Source organism: Euwallacea similis, chromosome 25 (assembly GCF_039881205.1).
Source record: "Euwallacea similis isolate ESF13 chromosome 25, ESF131.1, whole genome shotgun sequence".
NCBI lineage: Eukaryota > Metazoa > Arthropoda > Insecta > Coleoptera > Curculionidae > Euwallacea > Euwallacea similis.
The window spans coordinates 2,835,049-2,854,073 of record NC_089633.1 but is presented as its reverse complement, the minus strand read 5'-3'; the positions used below and the strand labels follow the sequence as shown (position 1 = coordinate 2,854,073).

Here is a 19,025-nt window from a genome sequence, read left to right as displayed (position 1 = left end):
ATTTTTTAAATAAGCATCTGAAAATTTTTGTTATTCTCAATTCAGCGATACTTTATTTCTCTTTGTGCTACATTTGACGCACGTATTGGATTTATGCTGTTTGCGAGCTTATTTAAAATTGTATTCTTATAATTTTATTATTTCGCATTGCCTTTTGATCTAAATTTTTAAGATTTTCATTTGTGTTTGTAAAAATTTCTTGGATGCTTTACAAACTGTAGGTTTTGTAGAACCTCTCGTTTTCCTGATTATTTTTTCACTTTCTTAGAGAGTGATTTATTAGAAACACTGTTATATTACACCTGAATATTTGTATTTTGCACTTCTGTGGTACCTACTTTATCAACTTAACCATCATTTTTCCCATTCTTGTGAACTATAAACATAATGATTCCAGTTCACGCATATTGGGACCTATGCCAGTTTTTTTAATTTATAACCACAGACAATCAAAACACTTATGAAAGATCCAACATAAACACTACAATTTTTCATGAGAAAAAAGACAAATAGCCCACATTAAGTAATCTAATTGATCAAATTTACGATGAAAAATCTTCGAACTGAAATAAATTTACGCAGTTTATTAAGCGAAAGTGGTAGAACCTTGGTAATGGTTCGGTTTCATTCATGTTTGCTATCTTAGACGTTCCTACCAGCAAACGAAACGCAACAGAACCTGATCGTACCAGACCAAAGGTTAACGTTCTGAGGCAGCTGTTTATGTGTCTTCAACGAGATGGATAAGAAATATGTATTTTGGGTAAGTCGAGGAAGTTTCGTCACTATACTAATTAGCAAACCAATTTTCTAAATATTTTTCGCACTTTTAAAGTCTTTTGAGCACTAGAAAAAGTGTTTTTGAGGAACTAGGTACCCGCTATTGTAACATTTGCAGCATACCTTTCTTTAGGACAATGTGGCACCATCTTGCAGCCGATCGATTAAGCTCCACCGCAGAACCCAAGTTTCAAGTGATGGTACCGTATTATGTTATATACGGGGGGACGTTAAAACGTTTACATCCAAATCAAAACTGATATTCTCGCGTAATGTTGTAATTGCGGTCACACGTTTCAAACACGAAAACGATTATACAGGGTGTCTCAGGAAGAAAAGCTCATAAGTTGAAGGTGGATAGACCATCTAAAATGTAATTAAGAGCACCTAAAATGAGGACCCAGTCTGACTCGTCAAGATAGAGGCGTTTTAGTGAATTTTGTCGAAAACCTGACTTTTTTGTGTAAACCTGCTATTTTTTCACTTCCTACCACTCAACACACAAATATGGCAGCATTTTTAAAATGCTCCTTAAAAGTCCTATAAAATAGGATAGTTTTTGTTGGTAAATGTGCCTTTTCAAACCCCACATAATTGCCTACAAAGTAAAAAAATCTCAAACTAAATCTTAAAAGTGGGTATATCATTCAAAAGGATATTAGATAGAGCAACTTTGATAAAATCCCCAAAGAGGTAGCTGGGACGTTCATGGCGTGAGCTACCATTGAGCAATACCAAGAAACGTGGAATTTGAGATTTTCTATTCTTTAGGCCGCGACGTTGGGTTTGAAAAGACACGTTTACCTACAAAAATTATCCTATCTTATAGGAAATTTAATTTGAAGTTTTAAAATGAAGTCGCATTTGTGCTTTGAGAGGTAAGAAGTAGAGAAATAGCAGGTTTAGATGAAAAAGTCTGGTTTTCGATGAAATTTACTAAAATGCCTATAGTAATCTGGAAGAAGAATCAGGCTAGGACCCCCATTCTGGCTGCATTTAACTATATTTTAGAGGGTCGATTCACTCTTAACCTAAGGCCCTTCCTTCCTGAAACACCCTATATGTTAAAAACAATATGACATTAATTTTTCCCTATAATGCAGCATTAAATTAATATATTATTGTAAACAGTGGATATAATTATTGCGGAGGTCAGAGGTGAGAAATAAATTCATATTATCAATTATGATTTCGCGGAAATACCATATTGTTCAAACCTCAACATGTCGCGCTTAACTTAATAGAAACAATGCTTGTTTGCAGTAAAATGTTAGCTGGACCCCTGCGAAAATGTAAGAGGATTTGGCCTGTAGCTTTGTTCTTCCTGTCCGCAATTATCACGCTAGTATGGATAATTTTTTCTAGGCAAACTCGAATACATCCAAAGCATATCTTCAGGTAAGTTCTTCTTGTGAATTCAAGTAAATTTTTTTTTCAATGAAAAAATATATTTTAATAGGGAAAACAACCAGGAGGAATACATTGACAAGCATGGCATTAAGGTGGTTATAGGCCATTACGTCGGCAATCCCGTGGGGAATGTCCCCAATGCCTCCTATAACATGATTAACGTCAACCACTTCAATCCGCAGCCCAATGCTGGGAAAAACGGCAATCCTGTGATCATAGACCCTAAAGATATACTGGAGATGCAGCAGCTCTTTCAGATAAACCGATTTAACTTACTCGCAAGTGATCGAATTCCTTTAAATCGATCTTTGCCGGACTATAGAAGAAAAAAGTTAGTATTTACTAACATCAACATTGCATGTAACATCGCTAGAAAGCAATTAGGGCATATGATCAAATTTTAGGTGCATTTCAAAATTCGATGACTACCTCACTTACCCAAAGACTACAGTTATCATAGTATTCCACAATGAGGCTTGGTCAACCCTGCTCAGGACCGTTTGGAGTGTCATCAACAGGTCACCAAAAGAACTGTTACAGGAAATCATCCTAGTGGATGATGCCAGTGAAAGAGGTTGTGTCTTCTTGCTCTTAAATATCAAAACTGAAGTATTTGTTCGTATTTTTATAATTTCAGACTTCCTAAAGCAACCCCTAGAGAACTACATAGCAACCCTACCAGTAGAGACTCGATTACTGAGAAGCAAACAACGTGTAGGGTTGATCAAAGCGCGTCTGAAGGGCGCTAAGGTGGCTTCTGGTGAAGTTCTAACCTTCTTAGATGCGCATTGTGAGTGTACTAAGGGCTGGTTGGAGGCCCTTCTATCTGTGATAAAAAACGATAGGAAAACAGTAGTTTGTCCTGTGATTGATATCATTAACGATGATTCGTTTGCTTATGTCAAGAGTTTTGAACTCCATTGGGGCGCTTTCAACTGGAATTTACAATTCAGGTTCGAGGGTTTATAGGTAATAAATGGGATATTAATTAACATATTTGGGAAATTTTCAGGTGGTACACCTTGGGAGGTAAACAAATGTCGGAGAGAAAGTTGGACGTGACGAAACCATTCCCCTCGCCTACCATGGCTGGAGGTTTGTTTGCTATTGAGAAAAATTACTTTTTTGAGATTGGAGCCTATGATGAAGATATGAACATTTGGGGAGGAGAGAATTTGGAAATGTCTTTCAGGTAGGAACAGAATCGAGATATACTGATTTTGTAATTATTATTTTCAAAGCTATTGGGGACTGTTAATTATTATTATTACTTAATTTTTTTAATGGACTATGGCAGTTTTTTAATGAAAATGGAGGATTTTGTCGAAAATAATCATAAGTTTCATAATACAACATAGTATCGACTCTCGACCGTTTTTGATTTAATTTTATTTTTACGACTTTTTGGACACTTGTAGAGCTTTACTAAAGCTCAATTATCTAAAAAACTATTTGACATAAATTGATTAAATTAATTTAAATTTTTTTATAAACAATTAAAATATTGTAATTATAAAATGATTGAAATTTAGAATCTTTAAATTAAAAAAAGGCTTTTTTTTTCAAATATCACCCTACAATTATTTTTGCACCATTTGATTTGTAGAAAAAATTAATAAATACGACATACATCATAAGGACCAAAAATGAATGCTTTTTGAATAAATGGAAAAAAACTACACTAGTATGTACTGCGTGGTTAATAAATACATCAGCGCACCTTTACACAATCAAGTTACTTACTATTTATTTTGATTGTTTGTTTTGTTTTTTACTATGTGAGGTTTTTAAACAAAATAAAAATGGAAACTTCAAAAATACATTAAATTTGTACTTTTCCATATATGAATTATGTCATCAGCTCCCAAAGGCGAACCCTGTATAAAATAAAGGATCCCAGGAAGATTCTAACCTTGTTAAGTTTCTGCAGAGGTTTAACGATATTTTAAAAATATTTCAAGTATTTCCATTCTATAATACGTACAAAATTTTACGTATATTTCAATCCTAATTTCTATTTTGTTAAAGGGTCTGGCAATGCGGCGGAAGAATTGAAATTGCACCTTGCTCTCACGTAGGTCATATTTTCCGGAAGTCTTCACCATATTCATTTCCAGGAGGTGAGAACAACAATATTCAGAATTTAATGGGTAATCTAAGAACATGAAAAGATATCTTCACTTTCAGATTGTAATGGGTAAAACTACTTATGTTTAGTGAAGGAAAATGTGAAAGAAAAGGTGTAAATGAAATAAGGGGACATATTTTAAGGACTGATTTTACATTTGAAAATTTGAGGAAAAATTGATATAAATATAGCCTCGCAAAAACATTTGAAGGGAGCTATGGCCCTTCGAAGGTGGCCCCCAAGAAGTGCGGAATAGCGTGCGAAACCAAGGGGAGCTACGTTGACTTAACATATTCCTGTATCCTTTAATTTTTATGACAATTTGATATCGAAATATGAGTTCTTGTCTACAATTACATAGAAAAGGTACTCTTGAGAAATTGTCGCAGGACGAACCGTTTAAGAAATATGCCGCTTTAAAGCAAACATTTCAAGGCAAGAAGCTGAAATTGGGTAGTTACATTATCTAGTAAAACAAAATTTTTTTTCTATAGAAGATACGAAACGATAACAAAGTTTAAAAAATTAAGTTTAAAATCATTAAACAAATTTCACTACTCAATGGCAGCTTTCCACCTTGTAGGGTATACTTTAAAGCGGCATAAGTCTTAAAAGGTTTGTTCTTTGACAATTTATCAAAAGTACCATTTTTATGTAATTTTAGACAAGAAATTATATTCCGATGTCAAATTATCATAAAAGTTAAAGGATTCAGGAATATATAAGCAAGTAAATGTAGCTATCCCCCCTGATTGCGCACGCTATTCCACATATCTGGGAGGGTCACCTTTGAAGAGCCATAGCTCCCTTAGGAGGCTTTTGCGAACCCATGTTTATACTAACTTTTCTTTATATTTTCAAATGGAAAATCAGTCCTTAAAATATGTCCCCCTATTTCCTTTACATTTTGTATTTGAGTTTTTTGGTTAATTCACTGCATATTTTTATAGGTATAAACAAAACTCTCTTCGCCAACTTAGCTAGAGTGGCTCTTGTCTGGATGGACGAATTCGCCAACGTATTTTTCAAATTCAACGAACACGCACGACAGATGAAAGACTCCCAAAATGTCTCCTCTAGACTAGAACTAAGAAAAAAACTTCAATGCAAAAGCTTTGAGTGGTATCTAGATAACATCTGGCCCGAACATTTCTTCCCTAAAACCGAACGGTTTTTCGGTAGAATAAAGAACATAGAGAAGAACTTGTGTCTTTTGAAACCAGAGAGAAAGGGGCTTTCTAATCAACCAATGGGGCTGGCGAAAATTGATAGGTAATAATTGAGATCTAACCTCAGATCAGTTAGTATCCGAGATATCGAAAAAATCTAAGAAAACACAAATATTTACATAAATAATACGTTTTTGTCCAGAACCAAAAATAAATCAGGGGTTTTACTTTCACCACCATTTGCATCAACATAAACTTAGTATTTAAACGTAGCTTAACTTGGCAACTTTGATGGTTTTTATTTACCATGTGTGTTAGATGTTATTATGAACATGACATTAATATGGCGATAATGTTTCTTTATATGGAAATGTTGGGTAAACGTAGATCTCCTAACGTGGAGTTGCGTTGAATCCTGATACTGAGGGTCTGGGAAGTCCGACAAGAACGCACCATATAAGGAAATATTTGAGGGTTTCCAAACTTTTTTCACACCCTGTATATAACTTGTTGTTAGGTGTTTAGGTGATGATGTTGCTGATGAAATGTTCGTAATGACGAAGGACGGTTTCATAATGACCGATGATTCAATTTGTTTGGATGCACCAGAAAAGGAAGGTTTGGGTCCAATGAAAGCAAGAATAATGGCATGCAGCTCGTATTCCAGACAAAAATGGGAATATGTCGAAAAGGTTTTAGTTATATTGATGTGAAGATTTGTTATTTTTTACACTTTTATTATAGACACAAGAATTGCGTCATTTAACAAACCAGAAATGTCTGGATGTCTATTCAGGCGTTGATGAGCTCATTATAAAAGACTGTAATAATGCAGGTACCCAGAAGTGGAAGTTAGAGCCAGTATCTTGGAAATAAGAAGAACGCAAACTTTATTATCCTATGGATGGGAAAACAGGTCAGTGTAAATAGGAATTTTTGATATTCTAATGTTGTATTTATTATTTTCTACTTAAATAAATAACTTTTAAAAATGCAAAAATATTTATTTCGTTTGACTCCATGTTCAGAGACACCGTTTCCGAACAGAAAAAGAAAATAACAGAAATGTATCATTCTCGTTAATGAGCGAGATTCTTCTCAATGTGATGCGAATTATATAAAATAGCATCTGCTGAAGAATTTCAGAAATTATTTTTTCTCATTTTTTTTAAAACAATTTATTGCTTGGGGCCTTCGAATTATGAAATTATATTTCCAGGTCCGTATTAAAAATAACAAGTTGATACTGCTAACCGGGTTCTTAGGCGTTGCACAGAATTAATTGATAGTGAGGTCCTCGTGCAATTTTGTGAGAGTGCTTTTCAATCATAAATGGTGCACCTACTAGAGAATATTGAAGGTTTCGGTAATTGCCACCTTTTCTCAAATACCATTCAAAATTTCGCAACATTGTATGGGTTACATAACGAAATCTACAATAGGCAACGGTTTCCTAATTTAACCGACCCTGTAAACGCTTCATAGTCAGAAGCTTATATTGGAGACAAACGTAGATATACGTAGTTGTATCTACGCACTTATACGTTCGTGTACCCTGCGTACATTTTCTATCCATGCAAAATGTTCTGGGGAGTTAAAAATATGGTAATAAAACCACAGCGAAACAAGAAAGAAAATCTTAATTGAAACTGAAATGATAAATGGATATGCAAAAGCCTTGTAACCGACTTCTTAGTGAACTAATTAATGCTGAAGAAATAGAATCCAATTCCGGCCGAGGAAACGCCTAGTGCGTGCATATGGCTACGTTTGTTTCAGGAAGAATCGTTCTCCAATTCTGAATTTTTCTGAATTACAAGAAAATATCAACACCCTAAATCATTTGCATTTCTTAATTAATATTTTGCTTCAATAAAATATTTATTTTCTGCCAGAAATAAGTTAGAAAAAAAATTATTATTCAAATTTAGTTAGAGAATGGGTGTTGGCGACGCAGGCGCATTTTCTCACTTGCCGAAAGGGACTTTATAGTCTGTCCATAAATGAATCATTATTTTATCCATTTATTCCGTACGTTCATTTTAACTCACATCTCAAGAACAAAATCTTATTTTTTGTGGCTATTTATGGTTAGTTTCATTTTCTATGTATTTTAACGTTTACGTAAAACGCTAAAGGTAAACGCTATAAATTTCAGATTTAATATTTGCTGGCTGAACCACTTTACAACTTGAGGATCCTTCGCTTAATGGCGGGTGTTCAATCAGATGTACCTTGCTCGAAGGAAACTATAAAACGCGTTAATGATAAATTGTAGCTCCCACATACAACATTCTTTCAAAAACAATTGCGTGTAGCTATTCTGTTATAATTATTATTAATTTATGCATTCCAGCTTGTAAATATCACAAGCATAATTATATATTGCATTCAAATATCTGATTTAGTTTAAGCATATACATTTTGGGTTTCATTAGTCCTCAAACAACTTTCCATATTATATTTCATTGTGAGTCATTTGCTCAGATTGTGCAACTATTTGTTGAATTCAAATTTTCTGAGTAATGCACCTGCATTTTCGTCTTGGAACATGAGCTTTCATCGTATGCAATATCCTTAAATCCCGGTAGATAAATTACGAAATGACCGAGCTTCGAAAAATGTCTACATCCTGGAAATCATGTATCATGCTAAGCTCTCGCAATTCAATCGATATTTGCAATGATGAATGGCCGAATGCCCTGAGAATATGCGGCTATGCGGTAATTTAAATTGACCATAGGCCACTCGTGCTCTTTGATCTCTATCGCTTTCTTAGTGTGGTTTCAGAGCAAGAACAATTAGTGGTTGTTCACTATAAAGTCACATTTTTTAAATTGGGTACGAAGTTCGGTGATAACAATGCGGTTTTGGGTATCGTGATATACTGGGTACCTACTAAAAATACCTTGAATAGAAATAGCCTAAACTATCCCGAACTTACTACCTAAATCTATAGTACACTTGTACACCGTGCTATAGGTTTTTTTTTATCAGTAAGAGGATTTTCATGTTTCAATAAGGGTGCGAATTTTTCATTGGGTCACTATGTAGAAGGTATTCCTAAAAGGTCTGTACAAAATGCTACCACAGATTTCTGAATAAAAAACATGACAATTTAATCGAATTTACATTTGTCTAAAAGTGTTCAAAAGGTTTTCAAAATGCAAAGTGAAGATGAAAAAAAGGAAAAAAATCATTACTTCGTTTATAATACTACTCTCTAAACAAAATGTGGCATTGAAGGGTTTTTAGAGGCGAGAAATCAATGTGTTTACATTTTCGAAGCACATTGTAGAGGGTGCTATTAGCGCAAGGTGAACTCTCTTTAAAAGGACATAATTTTTTTTATCACCCGGTATAAAATTTATTTATGACTAAATTTATGTTTTCCTACATGTTTTGTGAAAAAAAGATATGTTGATATAAATCTCTACAAGCATTCCTTTTTGAGATAGTTGAAGTTTAAAGGCGCTACATCTCTTGAAAAATAATTTTAAAGTATATATTTATTCGTAAATTTCCAATAAAAACACGAAGATTAACAAACAAACTATAAAAATTGAAAATTAATTTAATGTTTTAATTTTTTTCGTTTGAAAGATACGAATAAATATATACTTTAAAGTTATTTTTCAAGACATGCAGAAAACTTTAAACTGCAAATATCTCAAGAAGGATTGCCTGTAGGGATTTGTACCAACATACCTTTTTTTTCATAAAAACATGCAGGAAAACATAAATTTAGTCACAAATAAATTTTATACCAGGTGATAAAAAAGTTATGGCTCTTTAAAGAGAGTCCCCTTAGCGCTGATTGCTCCCTCTACAGTGTGCATCGAAAATGTAAAAGGATTCTGATTTCTCGCTCCTAGAAACCCCCCAATGCAACATTTTACTAAGATAGTAGCATTAAAAACGAAGTAATTCATTTTTTTCATTTTGATATCCTGCATTTTGAAAATTGTCCACTTTTGGACTAATTGGGTTAAATCCTCATGTTTTCGCCTCAGAAATCTGTGGTAGAAATTCATACAGACCTTTCAAAGACACCCTCTATGTTAGTTTTTTCGGATGATGATCTATCATCTCTTTGGTGCTTTCGTTTAACTTTTTCAATTCACATATTTAACTTTATTTCAGGCATGTATTCTTTGATCCGTGAACCTACCCATTATGATTAGTTTTTGAGTGTGGACATGTGTTTGGCTAAAATATCTATAACAAACGTTTTCACGGGTACATTTCACGAATTTGTAGACTGATTTCATGTTTTTCCCCGCCATATTCATTTTCGATTTTTGCAGTTCACATTCAATTGCCTGTGTAATGCACAATTGAATTCAATGTAGCTATTCTTATGGAGGTTTATCAAGTATCGGATCTGGTTCGTGATTATCAACCGTTGGAAACACGTGCAATCTTAGATCGGATTCAAAGCATTATGATGAAACAACTGTTGCGACAAAGATCAATGCACGTGCTTCTCTAATTTGGTCTTTTTACGTGGAAAATTTGCTTAAAGTGTGAATGCATGTCGTTGTCTTCTAAGGCAGATACCTCTGAAATTGGGTTGGGCGAAATTACTGACTAAAATGGATCTATGATTTAAGGATTTCTGTTAAGCTTGTTGTTTGATGATTACAAGATCATTTGACCGAATGGAATAACGGCAAATGAGGATCATTCGTTATTCTGAGAATGAATGAGTTTGACAGGAATTCTTTAATTGGCGACAAATATGTCGATGAAAGCGGCTCTTGGAGCGAGACAGGATATTTGCGCAAAATTAAGAGGAAATTAAAAAACTAATTGTCTTCATTAACACAAGTCGAGTCTTGCATTAGGCCGTGTGAACGTTAAACAGACACAAAACAATGAGCTTTATTTTCCTCTTACATTTTACTGAAAAATCTTGCCTCAGACGTAGCTGGAACTCGCCAACGGTGGCCGCCAACAAATCATCATTACTCTTTAATGGCCAAATACAGCAGCCGCAAGTTTGAGTACTAAATCATCATCTGGATCCATTTATAACAAAATTCCAAATACGAGATGGAAAATAACCGCCCCAGTTGGTACCTTATAAATGAGCTGAGCTCGTGCCGCCTGGCCCAGTGAAAGTTCGTTCTATCACTTTTTTAGCGATTTATGCTTATGAATGGACTTTTACGATCTTTACTGCCCATTAGGCTGTTCGACGATCTAATCGAACTCCATAATGGCCGGCAAAATGGCGGATTATATAAGATGCGAGAAATGTTGTACATGAACGGACGGTTTCCGGTACAACCATTGATACAATTCTAGCACCTTAAAGCGGAATGCATAAAATGGAGAAGTCTAAATTTGGGCGTAAGGCCTGTAGGTGATTGCGAAAGGTTTGCGTTGAAATATCAATTGAATTTTATTGCCTGGCATGGTGTTCGGTATTTATGTAAAACTGACCATAGCTGCCATGGTGGCGATTTAAGGTCTGAAGCAAATGCCAACTGCTTGACCAAACTGATCAAAGAGGTTTATTTGTGCACTTTAAGTACATTTTACGTTCTCGAGTTAATAATTCTTTTGGGAATATTGCATCGGCACCATAAAATTTAACGTGTATGAAACATTACAAAAAATTACTACCAGAGGCCTTACCTATCATCTAACTTTTAGGTCACACTGAAGGCATTTTATTTCATACTATATGAAACTGGTACAACATAGTAAGGCCAAAAATTACGTGTCATTTCGGATGAAATGACGAACGCCACTGTCCCTCTTTTGAGGCTCTGATGATGCCCGAAAGGGCGAAACTCGAGTAATCAATTATAAGATCTCATGAGATCGCAAACTTTTTTTGGGTTTTAGTGCAATGGATTTTTAATGTAGGTATCTTAGAGAGATGTGGATTGTTTCCACAACCCAGAGTGCCTTCTGCAGCATAAAATTCAGTCTGTCTAGAAAAATATGATGGTATCCTCATAACACAATAATAAAAATGACAACATTCTTTTAAAACTAGTTCGCCCCTGACGAACTAGACGAGGCAAATTAATTTGAAAGGCATGGTTTTAAGGAGTCTAAATTAGAATCCATCATATTACAATATAAAACTCGACGCTGAATTCAGATGTGATATTCACTTTGACACTGAAAAATAAATACCAATAAATTTACTTGACCTATTTATATTGGCCATCGGATGTAAAGTTGTCGTCGAACCACCGCTGGGTTGCCGTCGAAGATAAACAAAATCTTGATGATGCACGCATCATGATCGACGCTTTACTCATGCTCCAACGTACATAAAGTAGTTTTTCATTTCAATTTCGGTATGTCTAATCATTTTGACCGATTCGTAATACTCATCGACGTGTAAAAGCGTCTATTAGTTGTACTATTGCTGTACTTTCAATGAGAGCTTTTAAAGCATCTTGCGCCCCTAGTCGCGCGTACTTTAAAGGTTCTCTTATACACTTGTACTATAATGCAAAATATTATTTAAGTGTGTGGCTAAACTTCAAGGGGTAATTTTTTTTGTGGTTGTAAAACGAAACGTTTATATAAACATAGTTCTGGTAATGTTTCGTTCGTAAGATACAGAGTGTCAAACTTTCTTTTTAAATCGTTACATATTAAAAAAAACTTTTTAATAACAAAGAAGACGTAAACTAATATGGCGTTGAAACATGATAACAGTTTTTAATATAATATAAAGGAATCTTTTAAGCTAGAAATTGTTTGTCTCCTTTTGCTAGTGGTGCCGATAGGGGTAACGCTGGAAATTTAAGAAAAATTAAACAAGGAAAATGCTTCATCAAAATTATACTTAAACAAATGGTAGATAATTTTTTTAATAAAAAGCATTTAACAATAAGTAACTGTAAAATTTTAACAAAATGGGTTAAAAGATTCTTAAGATTTTTACGAAAAAATGATTTTTTTTTAAGTTTGATACCTTGTATCTTGAAAATGAAGCATTGCCAGACCTATGTTTATATAAACTTTTCGTCTTAGAATTACTCAAAGAATCACCCCTTGAAGTTTAATTACGTCTTTAAATAACACCCTGTACACTATTAGAGATTCTCGGGACTAGCCCGAATAGAGAGGAGCAATAACTTCCTCCGGCTGATCCTAAAAGTCTCGAGAGCTCGCAGATTTATAACAGAACTTAGCTAAGGGTTAGAAAGTTTAAAATAAAAACTAATTTTTAGTTGTCCTCTTTATAAGGCATTATGTTAAGAGGCACAGAATTTAATTTCTTTTTAAACCTTAACTCTTAATTTTCAGCCCATTTTCTCAATTCTCCTAACCAGAAGGCTGCAAAACCATGCAGCCAAGATTCCCATCTGTGATGATTATTTTTGATGTTGTGGGATGTGGCTCATTTATAGAACTAGAATCATTCTTCAAATACTCGAATAGAATTTTATTCAAATTCACCGAAGGCGCAATAATCCATGCAGTCACTTATGAAAGGAATGCAACTCTTGCCTAACATCGTTCAAATCTCCGGTCATAAACATAATGAAAATTAAATTAGAAAATAGGCGGGAGCTACCACCTAATTTAAGTTCAGAACGTGCAACATCCATCTTCCCTTTAATTCAATTTAAATTTTGAATACACACATGCATTATGCATCCGATCGTCATCCATATGTAACAATACGAATTTGAATAAATGGGCACGCGAGTTCTCATTTGCTGAAGGTGGTTCTTCCATAAGAAAAATTTTCGGTTTTAAAGTAGATTTTTGGTAATACCAGCAGACGGCTGATGTGAAAGACAAAGACAGCCGACTTCTGTTAAAAGCTACCAAGTAATTGCAAAGAACAATAAAATCTCTTCTATCTCAGACAGAAACAATATAATTCAAAGTTCTGCGTGGGTTTCTGAACCGTCTTACTGTAACAAGAAGACCTAGTCATGTCAGGCTAATTATTGTGTCCTCATCTTTATTATTCAAAGCGCATTTCCAAGGAATCAGTAGGCGACATCATTACTTTCTAATGGAAGGTAGGAGACTCATCTTAATTGAGTTATCTTTTATTAATGCACTATTTACTTGCCACGATGCCCACCTGTGTTATGCATAACATATTAGTATTGCTGCTGTTTTTTCATCCGTGTTAATACTTTATTGTTAAGTAAGTCTAAGGTGCCATAAAATATATAACAGTTCGCCTCACCCCTGGAAGAAAAGGACTACTGCGTCAACTTTTCGCCATATTCAAGGCCTTATTGCCCATCACAGGCACCGCCTCTAATGCGATTCTTTAAATAGAAAATGGCTACTCCTCTAAGGGATTAGTAGATACCTGAATTTACTCTTAATTCTAAAATACTAATATTCAGCAAGGTTGGAACGGTCTTCCAGCTTTTGCACTACTTGGTGTAATCGTGCAGATTTTAATTAGATTTCAATCCTTGAAATGCGTTACGCCCGTTATGGAAGCATGGTAATAACCGGACTGATTTTTAAATCTTATAAGGATGACTAAATTTTTCTTCATCACCAGTTATGAACGCAATCATAAATAACATATTTATTTATAATGGATGAGTACAGGGTGTGGTTTTAAATTTCCTCGGTCCAAGGTGACACGGTTTGTTTATAATATGAAGGTTGTGATTAGACCTTAAGGATTTTTTTTCATACGGATACATCGGCATAAGGTTATTTTATAACTACACGGTATAGGTGAAGATAACAAAAGATCCCGTTCTATTTTGTTTGAAGTTCTGATGTTATTGATTTCTCGCAAGGCTTCATTGGATGAATACCACACACACGCTCACGCATTAGGAAGAAACGCAAATTGGGTGGCATACTCATTTTACAAATAATGGATCAAATTCACGTAACGAGTCAGATTTTTATATGAATCCTTATTAGAATGTTCAGTATTATACCCAAAATTGGTTCGGGGTGGTCCAATCCCGCCTCCCTAATGTGAGGATATAGGGTTTCATATCTCCTTTGGTGAGCTTAGCAAAAATTAATGCCAATGTTTTAAAGGTACTAAAATTGTAATTTTATGTCTGGAATTATCAATGACACTTAATCATCTTTAGATGAACCACCGTTAGGAATATTATAACTCTTACTCATCCTTTCATCCAAATTTAACAAAATGGCAACTTGAGGATTTAAAATACATTAAAAATGTACGTTTTCGGTGCATCTCTCGGTGTAATTTAAGTGAGAAATATCTCTAACTGCTATGAAACGAGACCCCCTGGACTCTTCAGTATGACGCTTAGTTTAAAATTTTAATAAGCTTGATGCTCTCTCGACCTGAGACGTCCGGTGTTGAGTCAAGATTCTCGAGCGCCAAAGATGTCGGAAGTGCTTGATGCTTTATAAAGAGTTTTCTAAAAACCTGTTTAGCTGTATTATTTTGTTTCTTATGTCTTAGAAAGCAAGTAGCTTTTGCGTGAATAAAACTTCTTTGACTAGTTCTGACATACCTTTTTCAGAGGCCCGAAAGGGGACATGATTAATCAGACAACATTTTTAGTATACAGGCTGTCAGGAAATAACGTTCAAATGTTTTGGGAGGCGGTTTTAGAGATTATAATAATAAAAAAACTCTTATAAACATATCCCAAAAATTGCTTCTTAAAGGGGCTAGAACCCCTTAAAGGAGGAACTCTAGACATGGTTTTTCGCAATATTTTCGAAACGGTTTGTGCCAAAATTTTGAAATTCGGTGAACTGTAATAAGTTTGAATGGGAAAACTTTTTTTATGTTAATAAATGCAGATTTTAGCTAGGGGCGTCACATGCAAGGGGTTTCCCACATAAATGTTGCCATAACTTTTTTGTTTGAGACGTTTTAAAATTTTTTAAATCGAATTACTGAATCGCAAATATGACATGTTATTAGGATAGACTGTTTTCCAGAAAAATGGGTTTTTATGAACCGATGCACGATTACATGGACATCGAAATGCATTTTAATAAACGTAGTAGGCATCCTGTAGTGAAAATATTTTTTTATTAGTCAGCAATAACAAGACTAATATTATTAACGATTTATCATTTATTCACAACAAATGTCGAAATAGTCCTTTGCTCATCTGAATGGATCCTCTAACTCTTTTTTTCATCAATTTTGATGTCGATATAAGAGTGCATCGGTTTATAAAGACTAATTTTTCTGGAAAACAGTCCATCCTAACGAAATGAAATAAGAGGACCTTTTTTATTTAAAAATATTTGTGATTCAGTAATCCGATTTCTCAAATTAAAAAGTGTTACAAACAAAAAAAGTTAGGACGGTATTTACGTTGGGGATCTCCTGTATGTGACACTCCTGACTAAAATCTGCAATTATTATCATAAAAAAAGTTTTTTATTCCAACTTATTATAATATACCGAATTTCATAATTTCAGCGCAAATAATTTCGAAAGAAATGCGAAAATACCATCTTCAGGGTTCCGCCTTTAAGAGGTTCTAGCCCCTTTAAAAAGCAATTTTTGGGGCATCTTTATAAGACCTTTTTTCATTATTTTAATCTTTGAAACATTTTGGAAGGTGATTCTAAAGTTATTCCTGGAAACAGTGTATGCGACTAGATAGAGTGCTATTTGACTGGTTGAGGCTTTGATTCAACCAGGAAGCCGAACTAATCATTCTTTCGCAAACTCTCAGCTACTTGCTCATGACCTTCGTTCAGTGCCTTCCATTATTTACACTGCATTCTAATCCCACCACAGAACTCCCCATCTCCCCATAGGTCAGACGGAATTGCAACATTCGTTCAGTATTACAAAATCCCTATACCTACAATCCCATTAGAGAAATATCTCAACAATTTAATAGCTAATCATATCAAAAACGCGTAGGCATTTAATGAGATCCGCAACGTACCGTTCCAAGAACGATTTTTTCCATCACGTACCGATCCAACTAATGAAAAGTGGCGCGTGGATCGTGCCACGCCAAACCGCCCATGATTCAATACTGTAACTTTGACCCAATTATACCGGGCGAGCAGCAAAATCGTGACCATCATGCGCTTTTTTCGGTAACAACCGATTGCGTGATGCTGGCCAAATGATGGCCGTAATGATGACGGTACGACTGTGTTGGTACCGTTGCACCTAACTACCATGCAAGGTAATGAAGTTACCTACCATTCGACTTTTTTCCTCTTGTTTTTTAGGTGGGTTAATTAAATAACGGACTAATTCTAATACCCTTTTGATGGATTGGAGAATAAGGTGTGATAAATGGGTCGTTGCAACTTCACCTACCTATATCATATGAAAATGAAATTTACTCTGTGCAACGCTAGATCGTGGACTCTATATCACCGAATTGATCGTATCTGCGGGTTCATTAACATAAAGATATCGTGTAAACAATATTGCTGCAGATAAACCATGCAACAAAGAACTAATTGCGACACGAGTTCTATGAATTGCAAACTGCATTGTATTCAATTTTGCGAATTATTGTAATCAGCTGCATAGAAGCTGAGCAAATGTAACTTGACTTCGGTTTGCTCGGTTGCCATGCTCTATGCAAATTTCATGCGTTCCTGATTCGAAATAGCCGAAAACTGTAATACATTTTACTGTTACAAGAACTTTTTCGAACATGCGAAATAGGTTTTGCTGCGTAATTTAATTTAGTTTGCACAATGCAATTATTAACGAGTGGAACCATGAAACGAGTTATTGATTTTTTTTCTAAAAATCCTTAAACCGAATAATATGGTGGTATAAGCAGTTTTTGGAGAAAAACGGAGCACCTTAATTAAATGTCGTAAGGAGCAATTTAACTGGACAATCTGCCTAAATGTAGACGCACTGGTCCAATCAAGATTTAATCTCAAGCAATTCGGAAGAATAACAGTGGATTTTTATGCGGAAGATGGTCTTTAGGACGATGAAGTGAAGAGATATAAAATATTAAAGTTGACGTGCTGCTAAAAAAATATAATTTAATGCCCATTATCAAGCTTCTACGTAGGTATCATTGCCAGGAAATAGGTGAGATTTTAGCTAAATCAAGAGGTAAATCTAGTATGGACGTGTTAGCAGTTCCAACAGTAATATTCCTAAACATCCTTTTATTATCGTCCAGAGCTCCTTTTAACCTCCTGAACTCTTAAAGTATCCTACCTATATATCAAATCTAGCAAAATTTGGGCTCCGCGATTTACATCGCTTCCGATTTGCTTCAACTCAGCGACATATAAGTCAAAAAAATAAAATGAACAGTTTATTCCAGCTTGCATGATTTAAAGATCATTTGTTCAATTGCTAGTTCAAATGTTAGGCATTATGTTGACTAGTCATAAAATAGCGCTCTTATGACGTCATTTTATATTTTCATTTTGTCACTTTCAGCTATTTCCGATTTCGCCGCCATGAATTTGTGTCTCGTTCGTAAAACGAGGCTTCAAAACTGTAAAAACGATACTTTCCATTTCTTTTAGATCATTGCATTCAGTTCCTTTTATGGCACTCCAAATGAGAATTTCAGTAGCAGAGAATAGTAACAACAAATTAATTTGCACTTTTGAAAATTTTATTAGGAAAACGCTAAGTAACAGAGAGGCCTACTGTGTTTCGGAAATAGTTCATCAAAATCATTCAAAGAGAGAACAGCTAGTGGAATTTAGGTTTAATTATGGTAAATTGGTTTAAGATATTTTTCAGCTATAAAAATGACGCCAGATAGAGTAGCGAAAATTCTGAAACTTTAAATTGTTTAAAAACTCTTTGAATTTTAAACTGTTTTAGAGAAATCGCATAGAAAACACTGTCTTTCTTCCACTGTTCATTTCTTTTGAACCGTTAATGAAAAAGTCAAATGGGTAGTGGCTCTCACATTCGTATTTTAGATGTTCGAGGAGATTTTAAAGCTGGATTTATTAACTCAACGTTAGATTCATATTTGGCATCTACTTTGGCGCTGAAAGATAAATACTGATAAATTTAATCGCTCCATATGTATATGTCGCCGGATGTCACGTTGCCGCTGAGCTGCTGTCAAAGTTTAAATAATTTTATCTTTTTGATGTTGGCGCTCTTAGTAAAAGCGTAGCATGACGTCGTCGTCCAATGAAATCAGTCATCGATGACACATGTTAATGTTTTCATTTCGATGAAATGTCATACATGAAGTAAGCAGTTATATTTTGGTTGCTGAGTTCAGTTATCCATCTTTGAGTTCTCGGGGACAGAGAGAGAAAGAGAAAGATAGAGAGAGCGAGAGAGAGGGAGCGAGAGAGAAAGAGCGAGAGAGAGGGAGCGAGAGAGAGAGAGAGAGAGAAAGGTGGGGGACAAAAATTTCTTGGAGAACAAAAAGAGAGAGATATACTTCTCGAGCAAATCTCGAGAACTTCGAGGCCTTGCAGATCAATAACGGAATTTACAGTAACACAACACCAAATTCAATTTTGAAAATATAAATTGGGCTGTTAAGTTGTCCTATGATAGTGCCGTTGTTTGGAGTTGTTACCAAAGCCAAATCCAATGTTGAGTTTATAATTACAGATTTAACATCTCCCTTTTTAAAGGTATC

The 19,025-nt window shown here is 34.7% G+C and overlaps 1 protein-coding gene across 2 annotated transcripts; it reads left to right on the top strand.

Annotated features, from left to right (window-relative positions):
* Positions 1-584: 584 nt before the first annotated feature.
* On the top strand, positions 585-6,451 carry LOC136416813 (polypeptide N-acetylgalactosaminyltransferase 1-like). Of its 2 annotated transcripts, XM_066402170.1 has the most exons (10): positions 585-763; positions 2,044-2,178; positions 2,240-2,521; positions 2,595-2,764; positions 2,828-3,143; positions 3,203-3,382; positions 4,219-4,310; positions 5,269-5,590; positions 6,005-6,179; positions 6,232-6,450. In XM_066402170.1, the coding sequence occupies exons 1-10, from the start codon at positions 753-755 to the stop codon at positions 6,361-6,363; spliced, it is 1,815 nt and encodes a 604-aa protein (XP_066258267.1). In that variant the 5' UTR covers positions 585-752; the 3' UTR covers positions 6,364-6,450. The 2 variants fall into 2 exon arrangements, with proteins under 2 accessions (XP_066258267.1, XP_066258266.1); XM_066402169.1 differs by lacking the exon at positions 585-763 and having other exon boundaries at positions 2,030-2,178; positions 6,232-6,451.
* The last annotated feature ends 12,574 nt before the right edge of the window (positions 6,452-19,025 follow it).